This window comes from Dendrobates tinctorius, unplaced genomic scaffold (genome assembly GCF_039654945.1).
Source record: "Dendrobates tinctorius isolate UK_male_01 unplaced genomic scaffold, ASM3965494v1 ptg000162l, whole genome shotgun sequence".
Taxonomy (NCBI): Eukaryota; Metazoa; Chordata; class Amphibia; order Anura; family Dendrobatidae; genus Dendrobates; species Dendrobates tinctorius.
Genome location: NW_027361829.1, coordinates 16,765,180 through 16,783,702, shown reverse-complemented (window position 1 = coordinate 16,783,702; position 18,523 = coordinate 16,765,180). Strand labels below are relative to the sequence as shown.

At 44.3% G+C, this 18,523-nt stretch overlaps 1 protein-coding gene across 3 annotated transcripts in view; it reads right to left on the bottom strand.

Annotated features, from left to right (window-relative positions):
- TERT (telomerase reverse transcriptase) overlaps positions 1 to 18,523 on the bottom strand; it is a 159,899-nt gene that overhangs the window by 126,407 nt on the left and 14,969 nt on the right. For 2 of the 3 annotated variants that reach the window (XR_012220872.1, XM_073549864.1), the window contains exons 2-4: positions 7,990 to 9,553; positions 4,338 to 4,533; positions 3,963 to 4,149 (exon numbers count right to left, since the gene is read on the bottom strand). Coding sequence is in view for 2 of the 3 variants with exons in the window: in XM_073549864.1 (XP_073405965.1) it covers positions 3,963 to 4,149; positions 4,338 to 4,533; positions 7,990 to 9,553 (1,947 nt within the window). In the remaining variant the exon portion in view is untranslated. The remainder of the gene's footprint in view (positions 1 to 3,962; positions 4,150 to 4,337; positions 4,534 to 7,989; positions 9,554 to 18,523) is intronic. The other variant, XM_073549865.1, reaches the window with a different exon arrangement.

Here is an 18,523-nt window from a genome sequence, read left to right as displayed (position 1 = left end):
CAACAAATGTGTAAATACTGGTTTTAAAATGTGAAAAATAGAAAAAAAAAGCAATTCCGACACGGTCTTTGTGGTTAGTTTTTACAGTGTTCATTATACAGTAGCATTGGTCTGGAAACATAATTGTCCAGGTCAGTTTCATTACGGCAATATTAAACATGTATTGACTTTTCTATTTAAAGAGAACCTGTCATCAGGGTTATGCATATGAAACTAAAAGCATGCACATAATGGCGATGGTTTAGTGATTTAATACATACATTCAGTTAAGACAGCTGAAGTTTTGATCTTCGTGCATCAGGGCGGGACTGTGGGTAGGGTTTTCATCCCTGCCATGGTCTCTTCGCTGCCAGTGGTGTCTTCATCCTCTTATCTTTCGTGCTGTGCCGCCAGCTGCTAGGATAGCGCAGGCACAAAATTTAAAAGAGGAAGAGAATAAAGACACCAGAGACAGCAAAGCTGTGGCAGGGCTGAAGACCGTTCCCACAGTCCCGCCCTGATGCACGGAGATCAAAACTTCTAATAATGATTTTAAAACAACCAGACTGTGGATTTCTCCACTGAATGTATGTATAAAATCAGCATACCAACACTATTCTGTGCATACCTTTAGTTTAATACGCATAACCCTGATGGACAGGTTCACTTTAAGTAATGAGAATTTATTTAAGAAAATTTGTGAAATAAAAGTTCCTTCCATTTTGTTACCATTTTCTGAAACCCGTAACATTTTTTATTTTTCGGATCATGGGGCTGAGTGAAGGTTTGATTTCTTTGGTAGGTGAGCTGATGTTTTTATTAATATCAATTTTATGTATATGCGATGATTTGATTGCTTATTCCCACTTTTTTTAATTTTTTTTCAGGGGGGCGAAGACCAAAACACACAATTCTGGTGTTATGAATTTACTTCTCTTTATTTTACAGACTTGGCTACGGTAATTAATTCTATAGTTTAATAGATAAGACGTTTACTAACTTAGTGATACCAAATATGTTTATCACGGTATTTTTAATGGAAAATAAGATAGTTATTACCTATTAGCTCCCACACCAATAAACCGATAGATCAAGCTGTGCTCCCGCTTTTTACCCTGATTGCAAGACTGGAATCAGCTTTTCAAGGTGACCCTTTAACGACAGCCGATATACCTTTAAACGGAGGCCCTTAAAAAGGGCCTTAAGCCCCAGTTACACACTGCGATATCGCTAGCAATATCGCTGTAAAGTCACCGATTTTGTGACGTTGCAGTGATATTGCTAGCGATATCGCTGCATGTGATACTTACCTCCGACCGGCTCCCCCGCTGGTTATCGCTGATCGCGCGAGAAGCTGCTGGATCATTCCTCGTCGGTCACTTCCTGCGGCGCTTCCTGCTGTGATGATGAGCGACGCGTGGAGCCGGGCGGGAGGACGCAGGATCGCCTGGTGTGACAGGTAAGTAGCGATCCCCGTCCCCAGCGATGTCGCTGGTGAGATCTGCCTGAGTGGCAGCTCACTAGCGACCACCTAGCGATTCACCAGCGATCCTGACCGCGTCATATCGCTGGTCGGGATCGCTGGTGAGTCGCTAGGTGTAACAGTACCCTTACAGTATTCCTCAGTGCTGATTTTTCCATTAAGCTAAGTGTACACCACCCCCCAAGCGGGCGCATATCCTGACAGTGACAGCTCCCCTGCGGCATTGGCCCCGACTGGTTTTGGAACTGACCCTAGCAGGTTAATTCCTTAAATGCCACTGTTAATTGAGACAGCGGCATCAAAGTGGTTAAAAGGAGATTAGAAGACCCCCTTTGACAGGCACGCGCGACTACAATCGCAGGGAGGGAGTAGTCGATCCTGTGATTAACCACCCTGCTGTCGTTCCCATGGTACCCCAAGGTCATCTGATGACACCAGGGTACAGTGGAACATTAGATCCAGCTATAAGTCGGGTCTAACTGGCTCTGTCAGAGAGACACTGACAGTGCTCAGGCACTGCAGTATACGTGTACTGCAATGCATGAGACCAGAGACCAAAGTAAAAAAAAAATTAAGTCTCACAGTGAGCCCAAATGTAAAAAAAAAAAAAAAAAAAAAAAAAAAGTGTAAAAAAGCACAAAAATTGCAAAAACTCAGGGCGCGTGTCTCCAGAAGCACAAACTAGGAACAATGCATGGGATCACCAAACTGTATGGGTGCATTACTGTACACGGGGACACAATGTGTGAGCACTAAACTGACATATTTGCAATTCAAGAAAAAAAGCAATGGCATGGCGGTTACAAAAAAATAGTCACTGCAGCCACAGACGATTTAAAAGGTGTAATTTTTACAGTGGGGTCACCTTAGGGGCTCCGCATATGTTGCACACAGACTACTCTAACAAAATCTGCTCTCTAAAAGCCAAACAGCGCTCCTTCCTTCTCAGTCCTGAGTGTGACCTTACAGTAGCTTCAGATAACATATGGGGAATCACTGTTTTCGGGAGATATTGTATAACAAATTGTGGGGTCCAGATTCATCCATTAACCCTTGTGTAACTGACAAATTTGCAGAAAAAAAACAAATATACATTTTTACAACTAAACTATTATATGTCCAATTCCCAATGTTAGAAAATTATGTGATGCACCTGTGGTTTTAAAATACTCAATACACCCACAGATGAAATCCGTAAAGGGAACCTGATACCAGGTTTGTCCCATATAAGATAAGACCACCAGCTTTCAGCCCTGATATACAGCAATCTAATATGCTGTATATCTGACTCCAATCCGGTCTGCAAGACAAGAAAAAGAGCTTTTATAATACTCGCCTGTGGGGAGGTCGGGTCTCATGGGCGTCGCTGGTCTTGGTCTGGGGCTTCCCTTCTTCTTGCAATGCCATCCTCCTTCTTGCGAATGACACGTTCTAAGTCATCCACAGTGTCCCCGGCATAACGCTCAGAGGGCCAGGGCAGAGTAAAAAGTACTGCACTGCGCATGTGCCAGAGTTCTTTGACCTTTCCTGGCTCATGAGTTCCAGAGTTGTTACCACATGAAGAGACAAGTCAGATTTAAAAAAACCTGGCCTAGTCAGGAAGGTCAAAACTGGCTTTGTCACTAAAGGGTTAAAAAAATGACAACGATAGGGGAGTGCAGCACAGCACTTTGGTATATTCATAGTGTGACACTGCAGGCCTCTCTTGCTTATAAGTATATTTGTTATAAAAATGAGGTATCTTCTCACTTTTGTTGTCTCATGTCCACTTACGAAAGTTGAAGCAGATATTGCTTTTCTTACTATAGGAGTGTGCAGATACACCTATTTTGTTTTTACTCTATGCATTTCATTCCACCTCATGTACTGGTTATCATATCAGGTGATGTAGAACAGAAGTACTGTGACCACAAGGTATCTAGGGAATAGTCAAGCAGGGATTGAAAGTAGCATATAAAACTATGATTTAGAAATATATATTTTTTTTTTTAACTGATACATTTAAGTGGTTACACCAGAAAGCTGCTGTAAAACACTTTGAAAAGGCACTAAACTTTTGAGTAACGCCCACCCATTGAAATAATCAAAAGGGGTGATATTTCTAACAGGAGAAGCTGTACTTCAGTCCCTGACTAGAGTAAAATTTCTGGTGAGGCACAGAAAGGCATGAATCCGACACATATTTCTACATGCCCCTCATTAAAGAGGTATTTTCAAGATAGCTAAAGAAGTTTGCAATTGACCTGTTTTTTCAGTCTGCTTTCAATCCCCAGCTGAGAACTTTTATCTTACATAGTGTACAGCTGGTATCCACGGAGGTCAGCCACTAGTGACTGCCCAGTCCCTGGCATAGAATGTACAGTAGTTAAATTCCAAAAGACATGTTAACTCATAACATACCAGTCAAATCTCTCTGTGCTATTGATTTCTATACAGCAGTGCTTCTGCTCACCTCCCCTTCCCCTACAGGTAGCATCATCTGCTTTCCATGCATAATTACCTTTCTTTTCTTGATCTCTTTACTTGGTTGAACTCCTAAAGTATTACACGTTTTCACAATTGGACGCAATCCATTTATTTTTGGTATGAAACGTAACCTGGAGATTAGAGGTGTGTTCTTTTGTTGCTGCATGTTTTCTATTTCATCAGTTGACATTAAACGTAGCTTTACATTTGTCATGTGTTTTCTTAAAAAAAAAAAAAAAATTACTTTACCGATTTACAGTAAGAATACTTTAAGAACCTAATGCACAGGTAGAAACATTAGTGCCAATATGGATTTTTACCCTGGATGTCGTATGGAACAAGTTTTAGAAATGCCCCCATATGTTCAAAATAGATTTTGCATTAAAAAAAAAAATGTTGACATTCCTACCGTATTCCAATCTCCTGAAGTGGCCCCCAGATGCACTTTCTATAAAAGAAGAGTCTATTTTTCTGAAAGCTGGTTTCTGTGATATAATAAAATGCTTTCAATAACTGTATAACATAGCTATCCATAAGCCAATACAGGAATTTAGAAAGTATTTTCTCTCGCAGCAAGTGCTCAGACGCTGGAACAAAGTGATTATCTACAAAATGTAGGAAAAGAGTTATGATAAAAACTTTTTAGTTTATCTAGCAAAAAAATTATAGAACTATAACTAAACAGATAATCATAAGAACGGTTCCTCAAAACTAGCGCCGCCACCACTCTTCTCAGCCCACTCGTAATCTCCCGGACCCTCATCACTAGTGCCGGCGCCGCAGCCACTCTCCTCTGCTTCTAACGCTCCCATCAGGCGGCACACCGTTCCATCAGTCTGTGAATGTGCTGTAGACGGGGATGGCATGCGTGCTCAGGACAGGACTGAGGAGAGTGGTGGCGGCGCGATTGCTGAGATGGTGCTGATCATACTGCACGCATCATTATGTGGGGCCATTATACAGTATGCAGCATCATGTGGGGCCATTATACAGTATGCAGCATCATGTGGGGCCATTATACAGTATACATCATCATGTGGGGCCATTATACTGTATGCATCATCATGTGGGGCCATTATACTGTATGCATCATCATGTGGGGCCATTATACTGTATGCAGCATCATGTGGGGCCATTATACTGTATGCAGCATCATGTGGGGCCATTACAATGTATGCATCATCATATGGGGCCATTATACTGTATGCAGCATCATGTTCCCCGTTTTCCTCATATTCATTTTGGGGCACAAGCACCTTTTTGATCGTTTTTTATTACACTCTTTGGGAGGCAAAATAACCAAAAATTACCAATTCGAAATTTACTTGACTATTTTTGCTTTAAGTCCGTAGCATAGCTACCGGGGGGCCGGTGGACCCGAGCTTTGAGGGGGTCCACCCGGAGCTATGCTACTGTAGCTATCGGCGTGCGCAGCGCGCCGATAGTTACATTCTGCGGCAGAGCAGGGAGAATGGATCTCCTTGCTCTGCCGCCCGGCCGCTATGGGCCCCTGAGCAGGTGGGGGGGGGCCGGTGCCAGCAGTGGGCCCCCCACCTGTCATCGATCGCAGGTTCAGCTGTATCGGCATCCAGCCAATACAGCTGATCGCAGTCATGAGAGGAGCGAGCTCTCCTCCCATCATCCCCCTCTCGCTGACAGCAAGCGAGATGACGTCACTGTCCAGCGCCCGCTGTCAGATGAGCGGGAGCAGCAAAGGAACCGGGAGCAAGAAAAAGGAGTATTGGATTTATTTTTTTTATGGGGGAGCATTATACTACAGTCTGCCTATAGGGGGGGCTGCATTATACTACAGTATGCCTATAGGGGATGGGGAGGCTGCCTTATACTACAATCTGCCTGTAGGGGATGGGGGGTGCTGCCTTATGCTAGTCTGCCTATAGGGTGGGAGGGCTGCCTTATATTAGTCTGCCCATAGGGGATGGGGAGGCTGCATTATACTACAGTCTGCCTATAGGGTGAGGGGGTTGCCTTATACTACAGTTTGCCTATAGGGGATGCGGGGCTGCCTTATAGTACAGTCTGCCTGTAGGGGATGTGGAGGCTTCCTTATACTACAGTCTGACAATAGGGGATGTGGAGGCTGCCTTATACTACAGTCTGCCTATAGGGGATGGGGGGTGCTGCCTTATACTACAGGTGCCTATAGGGGATGGGGGTGCTGCCTTATACTACAGTCTGCCTATAGGGTGGGGGTGCTGCCTTACACTAGTCTGCCAATAGGGGATGGGGGGTGCTGCCTTATGCTACAGCCTGCTTATAGGGGATGGGGGGCTGCCTTATACTAGGCTGCTGCCTTATATTAGCCTGCCTATGGGGGGGGGGGGGGGGGGGAGTGCTGCCTTATATTACAGTCTGCCTATAGGGGTTGGTGCTGCCTTACATTACAGTCTGCTTATGGAGGATTGCAATATACTATTGAGTCTGCCTATGGGGGGGTTGCATTATACTGTAGTCTGCCTATGGGGGCAGCATTATACTATATTGAGGATTATCTGTTGTGTTATACTATATGGAGGCTATCTAGGGGGCCATCATACAGTGTGGAGATTACAGTAAGAGGGCCATCATACAATGTGGAGATTACAGTGAGGGGGCCATCATACAGTGTTGGCGCCATCTTTGGGGGGATATTAAGGGGTCAGTATGTATACAGTGATGGGGCATTATACTGTGTATAGGGGAACTGTATAGGGGGGGATACTCAGGACATTATTAAATGTAAAGTGGGCACTTACTGTTATAAGGAAACTCAGGTTACTGTGACTGATCAACCGGGGCACACACAGGGCATTATTACATTCTAGGGGACAAAATATGGGCACTGTTTTCTAGGGCACTTGCACCCGGCATTACTAATTATAGAGGGATGTATTAGAATTTAGCGGTCACACAGAACCACACAATAGGTGCAGTAATAGGGACACATACGGCAGCAGCGGCTCAGCATTGGGGTATAAGGTGCAGTAATAGGGACACATACGGCAGCAGCGGCTCAGCATTGGGGTATCAGCAGGATGAGGGGCTCGTGCAGGTTGGGGATACTTGGTGATGGGGCTGGAATATGAAAAGTGAATTGTGTCTTCGTTGTATTCTCTGTAGCCGAGTCCTGGCTGAAGACGTGGTCATTGTCGGTCTGGGCCAGACGGGAAAGACGTGAAAAGTGAACGATTCCATCAGAAAGAACGTCAGTGGTAAGACACCAACTATAACTGTGCAGTAATCACTTCTATGTTTTGTAGGACTGGTATTTACCACTGACCATATGGCAGTAATATCCATGTTAGTCATTATATAGAGATTATTTTCAGTAACAGCGCGGTAATCTCCTACATCCACTATTAGGGTGCGTCACCGAGTTGTAATCAAAGTTACCTGGTTAGGGGCCCACTCTGAAGTTTCGCCCCCCTGAACCAAAACCCTAGCTACTCCTCTGCTTTAAGTATTATTAACGTGATCAATATGATCATGACAACACCAAATTTCTATTTTTTTATGGTTTACTACTTTTGTACAAGAAAAAAATTTGTCTGAATGAGGCCTTGAGCTAAATATATGCTCATAAGCTGAAATCATAGCGCAAAAACGTGTTCAGATGTCTGTGAAACTACACCTAGTACTGCCTGTCCGTGATTCTCCCGAACTGAACTCAACAGGCTCAAATATGTCTCATATATGCAGGGAGTACAGAGGCAGAGGACAGTCTGTGCACTACGTGTTCAAACAGCGGTTCATGGATGTCTACATGAGCTCTTACATTATGTATCAATTTTGTAGGGGTATCTTCACAGCTTCAACTACTATCTAAATATGGTGAAGTGATTTTAGTAGCAAACCCATATTGCTACAAATACAGCAGTAAACTTGACATAAAAATCAAAAGGCTGCAGAAAAAAAAAACAAAAAAAAAAAAACTTGGTGGCAGAAAGTGTCATATATACGGTATTCTGGCTGGATGGTCCTGTTGAAATTAGCCAATCTAGTAAGTATGACCACTTTAGTGATCCATTCATTTTAATCAAAGAGAACTCTGGATGACTTACGTTTGTTGAGACGCAACCAAAAACAGTCTTCTACTCTTATCTTGCACATTAACTGTGATAAAGAAATCTTTTCACACTTGACAGAATTAATCAGCATTTTCACAATTCTGAAGAAGCGACACTTGTTGTGACTAGAGCCCCATAAACTTTCAGGCACCACGATATGCAAACATTCTCGTACAAATGAATATACTTGCCATACACTGCTATGCTGCTTAAGTAAGGTATATGGTTCATCAACAAACACCATGTCCCGTTTTTCCACACAAACACTACTTTGGTTTGTTGCCATGTTTGTGTTACTCAGTGAGTGTAGGATTGTGTTACCGGATTTGGAATTAGTTTTTGCTGGGTTGCCATTATCACACCGGACACCTAAACAATTGCGGTTTCCAGTAAGCTTTACAGGACAATGCTTCTTTAATAGTGACATGTAGGCGCATACTTTGTGCTTTTCTATAAGTTCTTGGAAGATGGGCATCAACTGTTTGTAACGCTTGCACGTTTTTTTCTTCTTTTTAACTTCAGATGGAACCTGTAAGTCAATGTCTTGCTCAATTAAATTACTACTCATAAATATCTTTTCGATAAGGCTTAAACTGCCATAGGAGTTACTTTTTAACATATTCAGTATAAAACTTTCAGAAAAACCTTCTTTAGAAAGTGGATTCGTGAACAATATTTTACCAAAGTCAACAAAAATCTTAGAAGGCGAAGTTCTGTTGGCAGACGTAGATGAAGAATTATAGGACGCAGCTTTAGTTTGATGCTCAGCAAAAAATTTACTTAATTTAGTGTTTTTAGTTGTCCCATACAGAATCTTTGTCTGGACAGTGGACACCATATTGGGTTCTTTTCTGGTACACTGCCAGACAGAATCACTTGTTTTTACAGAAGGTGGTTCTGTGCTCACACTATCAGAAGTAGATTTCTGTTCTGTTTTACGTCTTTTGAATGGGTTAACACCTATTGCATTAGAAGGTCTTTTTTTCCCCTTGGGTTCAGTGGTAAACTTATCAACCTTTACAGGTGCAGTGCTGGAATGGACCTCTCCTGTTTGCACCATTAGCTCAATGGATGCCTTTACTTTAGCATTTCTTTGACTCTTTAGTCTTTTCCTTTGTCTGGACAGCTTTGATGAGCAAGTTTTAAATTTGTAAGAGCATGTCTTTATGTAGCGAGATAAAATATTGCCTTTATAGATAAAATTATGTTGTCTCAGCCAAGGTGATTTAAGAATTTCCTCTTTGGTCAAGTTATATATAGGCTGACCACACATCTGATAACAACAACTGGGTGGTACCCTCATGAAAAGTGAACAGTTTTCTAATAAATGCATCATGACATCATCTCCCACCCTACTCAGAAGGGTTTCCCAGAGGACACTGGTACTAATAGTAGCTGTGGTTGGATTTGGAAAAAAACAACAAATATTTGGTGCAAACTTAACACGCAATGAACTCTTTTCAGCCATGAGACCATATCCAAATGCGAGAACATTCTTCTTGTTTTTTTCACAGATCCGTTGAATTACTCGAGCTACGACTTCTCTTTGAGTTGATAACTAAAAGACAAAAATAGATTTCAATATTTTATATGATTCTTTATACTAATAAAATGACTATATGAGCAGTTTATGAAAACTCTTGACCTGACTGTTCGCACTAGCAAAGCCTTTTGTACTTTTGCAGTCATATATATCCCTTGTTTGAGCTCCTTTTCGACCGATGTTTTACATGGTTGACTATTAATTTTAATGGGGGCAATTTAGTAGCACACGTCTACTGCAGCAGCCTTCCACAATTCCTTTGATGATTGTTACCTTCTGCTTGATGCATAGCTTGTCCACATAGCCTAAGGGTCCTGTTACACTAAACGACGCACCAGCGATCCCCGACAACGATACGACCTGGTCAGGATCGCTGGTACGTCGCTACATGATCGCTGGTGAGCTCTCAAACAGGCAGACTCACCAGCGATCAGGACCAGCGAGGACGTTGGTAACCAGGGTAAATAGCGGGTAACTAAGCGTGCACGTCCCTTAGTTACCCGCTGTGTACCCTGGATACCAGCGTGCTGGCGCTGGGAGCTGGTATCCAGGGTACACAGCGGGTAACTAAGGGACGCGCTTAGTTACCCGCTATTTACCTTAGATACCAGCTCCCAACGTCTGCTTACAGTGCTGGGAGCTTGCTGATTGTTGGTCTCCCGCTGCCACACGCAGCGATGCTTGCTGGCCAGCGGGAGACCAACGATCAAAAAATGGTCCAGGACATTCCTGCACGATCAGCTATACTCGGCGGGGGGGGGCTGGTCGCTGATGCGTGCCACACACAGCGAGATCGCTGATGCATCACAAAATCGGTGACACATCAGCGATCTCGTTAGCGATCTGACCTAGTGTGAAGTACCCCTAAGGGTTTAAGAGGTTGTCCTATGTGCCCACGTTGAAAAAAATGCTGCGGAATTGTACGCAGCATTTCAGCAGCTCCTTGCTGGGTGTAAAACCAACTTTTTACTATTGATGCTGCCTATGCGGCATCAATAGTAAAAGATAGAATGTTAAAAATAATAATAAAAAAAAAAAAAAAAAAATTGGGATATACTTACCCTCTGTCGGCCCCTGGAGTCCTCCCGCTCCTCATTGGCGTTGGTGGCAACTTCCGTTTCCAGGGATGCATTGCGCAAATGACCTCTGATGACATAGTGGTCTCGCGAGACCGCTGTCATCAGAGGTCATTTGAGCAATGCATCCCTGGAAACGGAAGTTGCCGCCAGCTCCAATGAAAAGCGGGAGAACACCGGGGCCCGACAGAGGGTAAGTATATCCCGATTTTTTATCTTAATTCTATTTTTTACAGGAATATGGTACTCAGGGCATGGAGGAGAGTCTCCTCTCCTCCAGACCCTGGGTACCATCCGCACATGAAGCGCTCACTTGACGCATGGCGGGCATAGTCACATGCGTAAAGTGAGCGATTCAATGCAATACTATAGCGGCGGAATCGCAGCAATTCCGCAGAATTAATGGACATGCTGCGGATTTTACCACTATGCGATTCCGCAGTGGTAAAATTCGCAGCATGGGCACAGCAACTGCAGAATCCCATAGGATTGCATAGGAATGCATTTAAGCATTTCCGCTGCGGCAAAAACGCTTAAAAAACGCAACGTGAGCACATAGCCTTTACCTACCACTGTGGTACTGCATGTCATACACATTAGCAGGAAAAAGAAACTAAATCAAATCATAAGCAAAGAGTTCCTTAATTGTGTGTCAGTATAAGGCCGGTTTCACACTAGCGCATTTTCAACGCGCGCACGGCCGGGGGTAGCTCCGCCCCCGATCCGGCTCTCTGCCCGGCGTGCCCGCCCCTTCCTTGTAGCGCCGCCTCCTAGCGGACAGCGGCGCCTGCGATCGGCGCACCCTATCTTTAGCATAGGGTGCGCCGATCGTGCGCAGGCCGTGCGCTAGTTGCGCTTTGACCTGCGCTGCGCACTTTTGACGGTGCGCCGTGCGCGCCAAAATCCGAAAAGTTTGATTTTGGCGCGCACGGCGCACCGTCAAAAGTGCGCAGCGCAGGTCAAAGCGCAACTAGCGCACGGCCTGCGCACGATCGGCGCACCCTATGCTAAAGATAGGGTGCGCCGATCGCAGGCGCCGCTGTCCGCTAGGAGGCGGCGCTACAAGGAAGGGGCGGGCACGCCGGGCAGAGAGCCGGATCGGGGGCGGAGCTACCCCCGGCCGTGCGCGCGTTGAAAATGCGCTAGTGTGAAACCGGCCTCACAAAGCACAACGGTCAGTATAATAAGTCATCTAGTATGTGTGATTACAGAGGACATTTATTTACCATACGTGATAACACCAACTTATTCGCAGCATAATGGCTCAGTAGTTAGAAATGTAGCCTTGCGGTGCTGGGGTCCGAGGATGATAATATGCAGTCCACAGATGGCATATTTCCGAGCTGACCGGTTGCCTGTGGTTTTATATGGGAATTTACTTTTTTTTTTTTATCTCCCATAGTCTTTAATAGAGACAGCCATGTGCAATAGTGGTCAGTGCATTCTCTCGCTCTTTCCTCTATTCTGTTGATGCTATACATGTATGAGTGTGAAACACCCTTTAGGCCATGTTCATACATTGCGTTTTTGATGCGTTTTTCCCCACAGACAAAACCTGCCCCCTTGGCAGTAAAGAAGCAATGTCAAAAAAGTAGGTTTTACTGAGAGTTTGCTGCTTTTATTTGGTGTTTTTTTTTTTTTTTTTTTTTTTTAACTGAATTTTTGCCAGGGTACACTTGTCTCTAGCTAATGCTGATAAAGTTTAGTGCAAAAAAAAAAAAAAAAAAAAAATCGGATTCAACTTGATCAGGTTATGGCATCAAAACTTCATACCTGCGTGTTTTGTACTACCCATTGCTATTCTGCAAAAATGCAGAAAAACCTGACGTGCTGCATCTGGTAGGCACGGTACTGCATAAGGAACGTGCCGCTGACTGGGGAGCCCATATGACTAAGGATAATAAAATACTGTCCATGCCCAAATCCCCCCTTGGTGATGCACTAATTGGGATGCCCTGTTGTCCAATGGGTCTTAAAGGGTAAGGTTTCTACGGCCACATTTACAGGTCAGTAACTTCCTGCGGCGGACACCTGGAAGCCTTTGTCCCACCCTCCCTCCTTTATAGATGTCAAAAGGAGTGTAAATTGCTATAGTAACTGGTGGATATTATATATATATATACACACACACACACACACACACACACACTACTGTTCAAAAGTTTAGGGTCACCCAGACAATCGTGTTTTCTATGAAAACTCATACTTTTATCAAATGAGTTGCCAAATGAATTGAAAATCTAGTCCAGACATTGACAAGGTTCGAAAAAAAGATTTATATTTGAAATAATTTTCTCCTTCAAACTTTGCTTTCGTCACAGAATACTCCCTTTGCAGCAATTACAGCATTGCAGACCTTTGGCATTCTAGCAGTTAATTTGCTGAGGTAATCTGCAGAAATTTCACCTCATGCTTCCAGAAGACCCTCCCACAAGTTGGTTTGGCTTGATGGGCACTTTTTGCATACCATACGGTCAAGCTGCTCCTACAACAGCTCAATGGGGTTGAGATCTGGTGACTGCACCGGCCACTCCATTACAGATAGAATACCAGCTGCCTGCTTCTTCCCTAAATAGTTCTTGCATAATTTGGAGGTGTGCTTTGGGTCATTGTCCTGTTGTAGGATGAAATTGGCTACAATCAAGCGCTGTCCACGGGATATGGCATGGCGTTGCAAAATGGAGTGATAGGGATTTTGAATAAGGAAAGCTTTTACCTTGAACAAATCTCCCACTTCACCAGCACCAAAGCAATCCCAGGCCATCACATTACCTCCACCATGCTTAACAGATGACGTCAGGCACTCTTCCAGCATCTTTTCAGTTGTTCTGCGTCTCACAAATGTTCTTGTGTGTGATCCAAACACCTCAAACTTGGAGTCGTCTGTCCATAACACTTTTTTCCAATCTTCCTCTGTCCAATGTCTGTGTTCTTTTGCCCATATTAATCTTTTCCTTTTATTAGCCAGTCTCAGATATATGCTTTTTCTTTGCCACTCTGCCCTGAAGGCCAACATCCCGGAGTCGCCTCTTCACTGTAGTCGTTGACACTGGCGTTTTGCGTGTACTATTTAATGAAGCTGCCAGTTGAGGACCTGTGAGGCGTCGATTTCTCAAACTACAGACTAATGTACTTGTCTTGTTGCTCAGTTGTGCAGCGGGGCCTCACACTTCTCTTTCTTCTCTGGATAGAGCCTGTTTGCGCTCTCCTCTGAAGGGAGTAGTACACACCATTGTAGGACATGTTCAGTTTCTTGGCAATTTCTCGCATGGAACAGTCTTCATTTCTAAGAATAAGAATACTGTCGAGTTTCACATGAAAGTTCTTTTTTTTCTGGCCATTTTGAGAGTTTAATGGAACCAACAAATGTAATGCTCCAGATTCTCAACTAGCTCAAAGGAAGGTCAGGTTTATAGCTTCTCTAACCAGCCAAACAGTTTTCAGCTGTGCTAACATACTTGTACAAGGGTATTCTAACCATCCATTAGCATTCTTACAGAGTTAGTGAACACAAAGTACCATAAGAACACTGGAGTGATGGTTGTTGGAAATGGGCCTGCATACACCTAATGAAGATATTGCATTACAAACGAGACGTTTGTAAAGAAAGGGGTCAAGTGGGCACCATCATAATAGTAGTAACAAGGGGAATAGACATTAGCAGCTAGAATAGTCATTTACCACATTAACAATGTATAGAGTTTTTTTCTAAATCATTTAATGTTAGCTTCATTGGAAAAAAACTGTGCTTTTCTTTCAAAAATAAGGAAATTTCTAAGTGACTCTAAACCTTTGAACGGTAGTGTGTGTGTGTATATATAAATTTTAATATATTATAAATAGTGTTGAGCATTCCGATACTGCAAGTAACGGGTATCGGCCGATATTCGCTGTATCGGAATTCCGATACAGAGTACCGATATTTTTACAATATCGGATACCGGAATCGAAAGTTCCCATAATGCAATGAGCCACTGTTGTGGCTGTGATTGGCTGCTGAAATGATGTCATCATGATGCGCGGTCTGTGCAGGCCTGCCAGGGGTCTGTGCGGGCTGCCTGTACGGGCCTGCCGGGGGTCTGTGCGTGTGTGTGCAGGCATCGTCCGATAGGACTACAAGTCCCATCGGGCTATGCCTGCTACATTGACAATGACTGACACATTAGCCAATGATGGGACAGTAGTAGTCCCTTCATCCGGCTAATGTGTTGAATGTAAGAAAAAAAAAAATATATATATATACACATACTACATACATACAACATGCTACATACAATACATTCTTACAATACATACATATAGACATACAGTACATATAACAGAGTACATACTCACCATCACTTGTCACTTTGATCCCCGAAGCCAGTGTCATCTATAACAAATATGAAAAAAAACAAACAAGCAATATACTCCCTGATCCGCAGAAATCCACGACGATCTCCTGCACTGCATCACTGAGAGATTACTATAGTTCACTGGTCTCACTTTATCGCAAAAGCTGCGTGGGAACTTTCTCACACAGCAATGCCAAAAGTGAGACTAGGGACTATTTTTTTTTACAGTGGCGGAGGAATACAGTGCGGTAGGATACCTACCTCCCGTCATTGTATTCCTGGGGCCCCTAGAGAGCGGTCGCATCAGCTGATGCTGCTGTTCTCCACAGGAGATCGTCGTGGGACACTCGTGGATATCTGCAGATCAGGGAGTATATCGCTTGTTTGTTATTTTCATATTTTTTTTATAGATGACACTGGCTTCGGGGAACAAAGTGACAAGTGATGGTGAGTATGTACTATGTTATATGTAGTATATATGAAGTATATATATGTATGTATGTATGTATGTTGCATATATGTAGTATGTATATTTTTTTTCACATTCAACACATTAGCCGGATGATGGGACTACTACTGTCCCATCATTGGCTAATGTGTCAATCACTGTCATTGTAGCAGGCATAGCCCGATGGGACTTGTAGTCCCATCGGACGATGCCTGCACACACACACACACACACACAACCCCCGAAAGGCCCACACAGACCCCCGGCAGGCCCGCACAGACCCCGCCCGCACTCAGACATGCAAAGTGTCAGCCAAAGCCCACACTCTTCCCCCCCTCCCGAACAGGATGTGCAAGTAAAGAAAGGGGTTTTTTAAATTCCAATATTTCTGTCCCATTGACTTGAATGGGACTTTCGGTATCGGCGATACCCGATACTTTTTGGGTATCGGTCTGATACAATCCGATCCTTCACGGTATCGCTCAACACTAATTATAAACACTGCTCAAAAAAATAAAGGGAACACTCAAATAACACATCCTGGACCTGAATGAAATATTCTCATTGAATACTTTGCCCTGTATAAAAAGTTGAAAGTGCTGACAAGACAATCACACAAAAATCATCAATGGAAATCAAATTTATTAACCAATGGAGGCCTGGATTTGGAGTCACACACAAAATAAAGTGGAATGTAATGTCCTTAAAACAAGTCAAAATGAGACACAGTATTGTGTGTGGCCTCCACGTGCCTGTATTGACCTCCCTACTGTACAACGCTTGGGCATGTGTTGTGAATTCTCTTGCTCGTAGTTCTGAGCCGAAGCTCCCTCTGGTGGTTGCTGAGAGTAGTGGAGCTGGCCAGGTGGATGGAGGTTCCCCACCTGACGACGATAATTGGAAACCTGGGATTATTGGCTGGGAGCATATAATTGAGCTGACTGCTCTTGGAGGTTGCTGGGGATTTCCTCAGTGTGCATTTGGAGCTCTTTTGTCCCCTGCCTGATATGCATGGTTCAGCTAAGTGATTCTTTTGCTAATCCTTTGCATCTGATCTGGTTGTGCCTTTTTTTTTGCCTTGTTTTGCTGCTAGGGTTCAGCGTGCTCCCTGCTTCATATGTTGCAGCTTGTTCAGTCCCCTGTTAGGTTAGTATCTTTTTGCTTTGTTGCCAGTTTATACCAGAGTGCTGATCTAGCGGGGGTGAGATCGTGTGATCTCAGGTTTTTTGTCTATCAGTAGTGTTGGACTTTTTCAGGGTTTTGTGCGTGATTGCAGACAGTCTCTTTTCTATCCTGTCCAGACAGCTTGGGCACCACCGTTTGCTCAGTCTGTTCTCTGCTTGTGTTTGTGTCTCATCTTTTCTCAACGACAATATGTTTGGGGGCTGTCTATTCCTTTGAGAATCGGCTCCGGGGCAGTTTACATTTCATCTGTCTTTAGGCTTAGTTAGTCCTCCGGCTATGACGAAGCGTCTAGGGCATCGTAGGAATGCACCACGGCTACTGCTAGTTGTGCGGATAGGATCAGGGGTCTGCAATCCGCTTAGTTAACAACCTCTCCGGTCTTCTGGTGGCTTAGCCTGTTCCTGCCATCCTCCTCAGAGATCCATTCATAACAGGCATGCTCCTGATGAGGTGGCGGATGGTCTCCCGAGGGATCTCCTCCCAGACCTGGACTAAAGCATGCGCCAACTCCTGGACAGTCTGTGGTGCAACGTGACGTTGGTGGATGAAGCGAGACATGATGTCCCAGATGTGCTCAATCGGATTCAGGTTTGGGGAATGGGCGGGCCAGTCCATAGCTCCAAATGTCTTCATCTTGCAGTAACTGCTGACACACTCCAGCCACATGAGATCTGGCATTGTCCTGCATTAGGAGGAACCCAGGGCCAACCGCACGAGCATATGGTATCACAAGGGGTCTGAGGATCTCATCTCTTTACCTAATGGCAGTTAGGCTACCTCTGGTGAGCACATGGAGGGCTGTGTGGCCCTCCAAAAACATTCCACCCCACACCATTACTGACTCACTGCCAAACCGGTAATGCTGAAGGATGTTGCAGGCAGCAAATCGCTCTCCACGGCGTCTCCAGACTCTGTCTCATGTGCTCAGTGTGAAACTGCTTTCATCTGTGAAGAGCACAAGGCACCAGTGGCAAATTTGCCAATCCTGGTGTTCTGTGGCAAATGCCAAGCGCCCTGCACAGTGTTGAGCTGTGAGCACAACCCCCATCTGATGACGTTGGGCCCTCAGACCATCCTCATGGAGTCAGTTTCTAACAGTTTGTGCAGATACATGCACATTTGTGGCCTGCTGGAGGTCATTTTGCAGGGCTCTGTCAGTGCTCCTCTTATTCCTCCCTGCAAAAAGGCAGGGTAGTGGTCCTGCTGTTCGGTTGTTGCCCTCCTACTGCCCCCTCCACGTCTCCTCGTAGCGCCTCCAGTCTCTGGACACTACACTGACAGACACAGCAAGCCTTCTTGCCACAGCTCGCATTGATGTGCCATCCTGGATGAGCTGCACTACCGGAGCCACTTTTGTGGGTTTATAGAGTCCGTCTCATGCTACCACGAGTGTGAAAGCACAAAGCACAACCAACATTCAAAAGTGACCAAAACATCAGCCAGAAAGCATTGGTACTGAGATGTGGTCTGTGGTTCCAGTCTGCAGAACCACTCCTTTATTGAGTGTGTCTTGATAATTGCCAATAATTTCCATCTGTTGTCTATTCCATTTGCACAACAGCATGTGAAATTGATTGTCAATCAGTGTTGCTTCCTAAGTGGACACTTTGATTTCACAGAAGTTTGATTTACTTGGAGTTATATTCTGTTGTTATAAGTGTTCCCTTTATTTTTTTGAGCAGTATATATATATATATATATCTCTAACCCTTGTTAACGATACTAAGTCACAGCGGGAGAAGTGGAGGAGGGCAAAGGTTCGTAACCGCTTGTTGGCCAAATCGCCTGTCGATCGCAGACAGGATCTCAGCTATGAGCCGCCCGTTACGAAATGTAATTGCCTTTCTCTGCTTACATAATAAACCGTGACCGACCTGTTTCAACCCATTTAGGCCTGGTCGTGTTTTCATTACAGGATTGGTGGGAAGGCACTGTTTAAGAC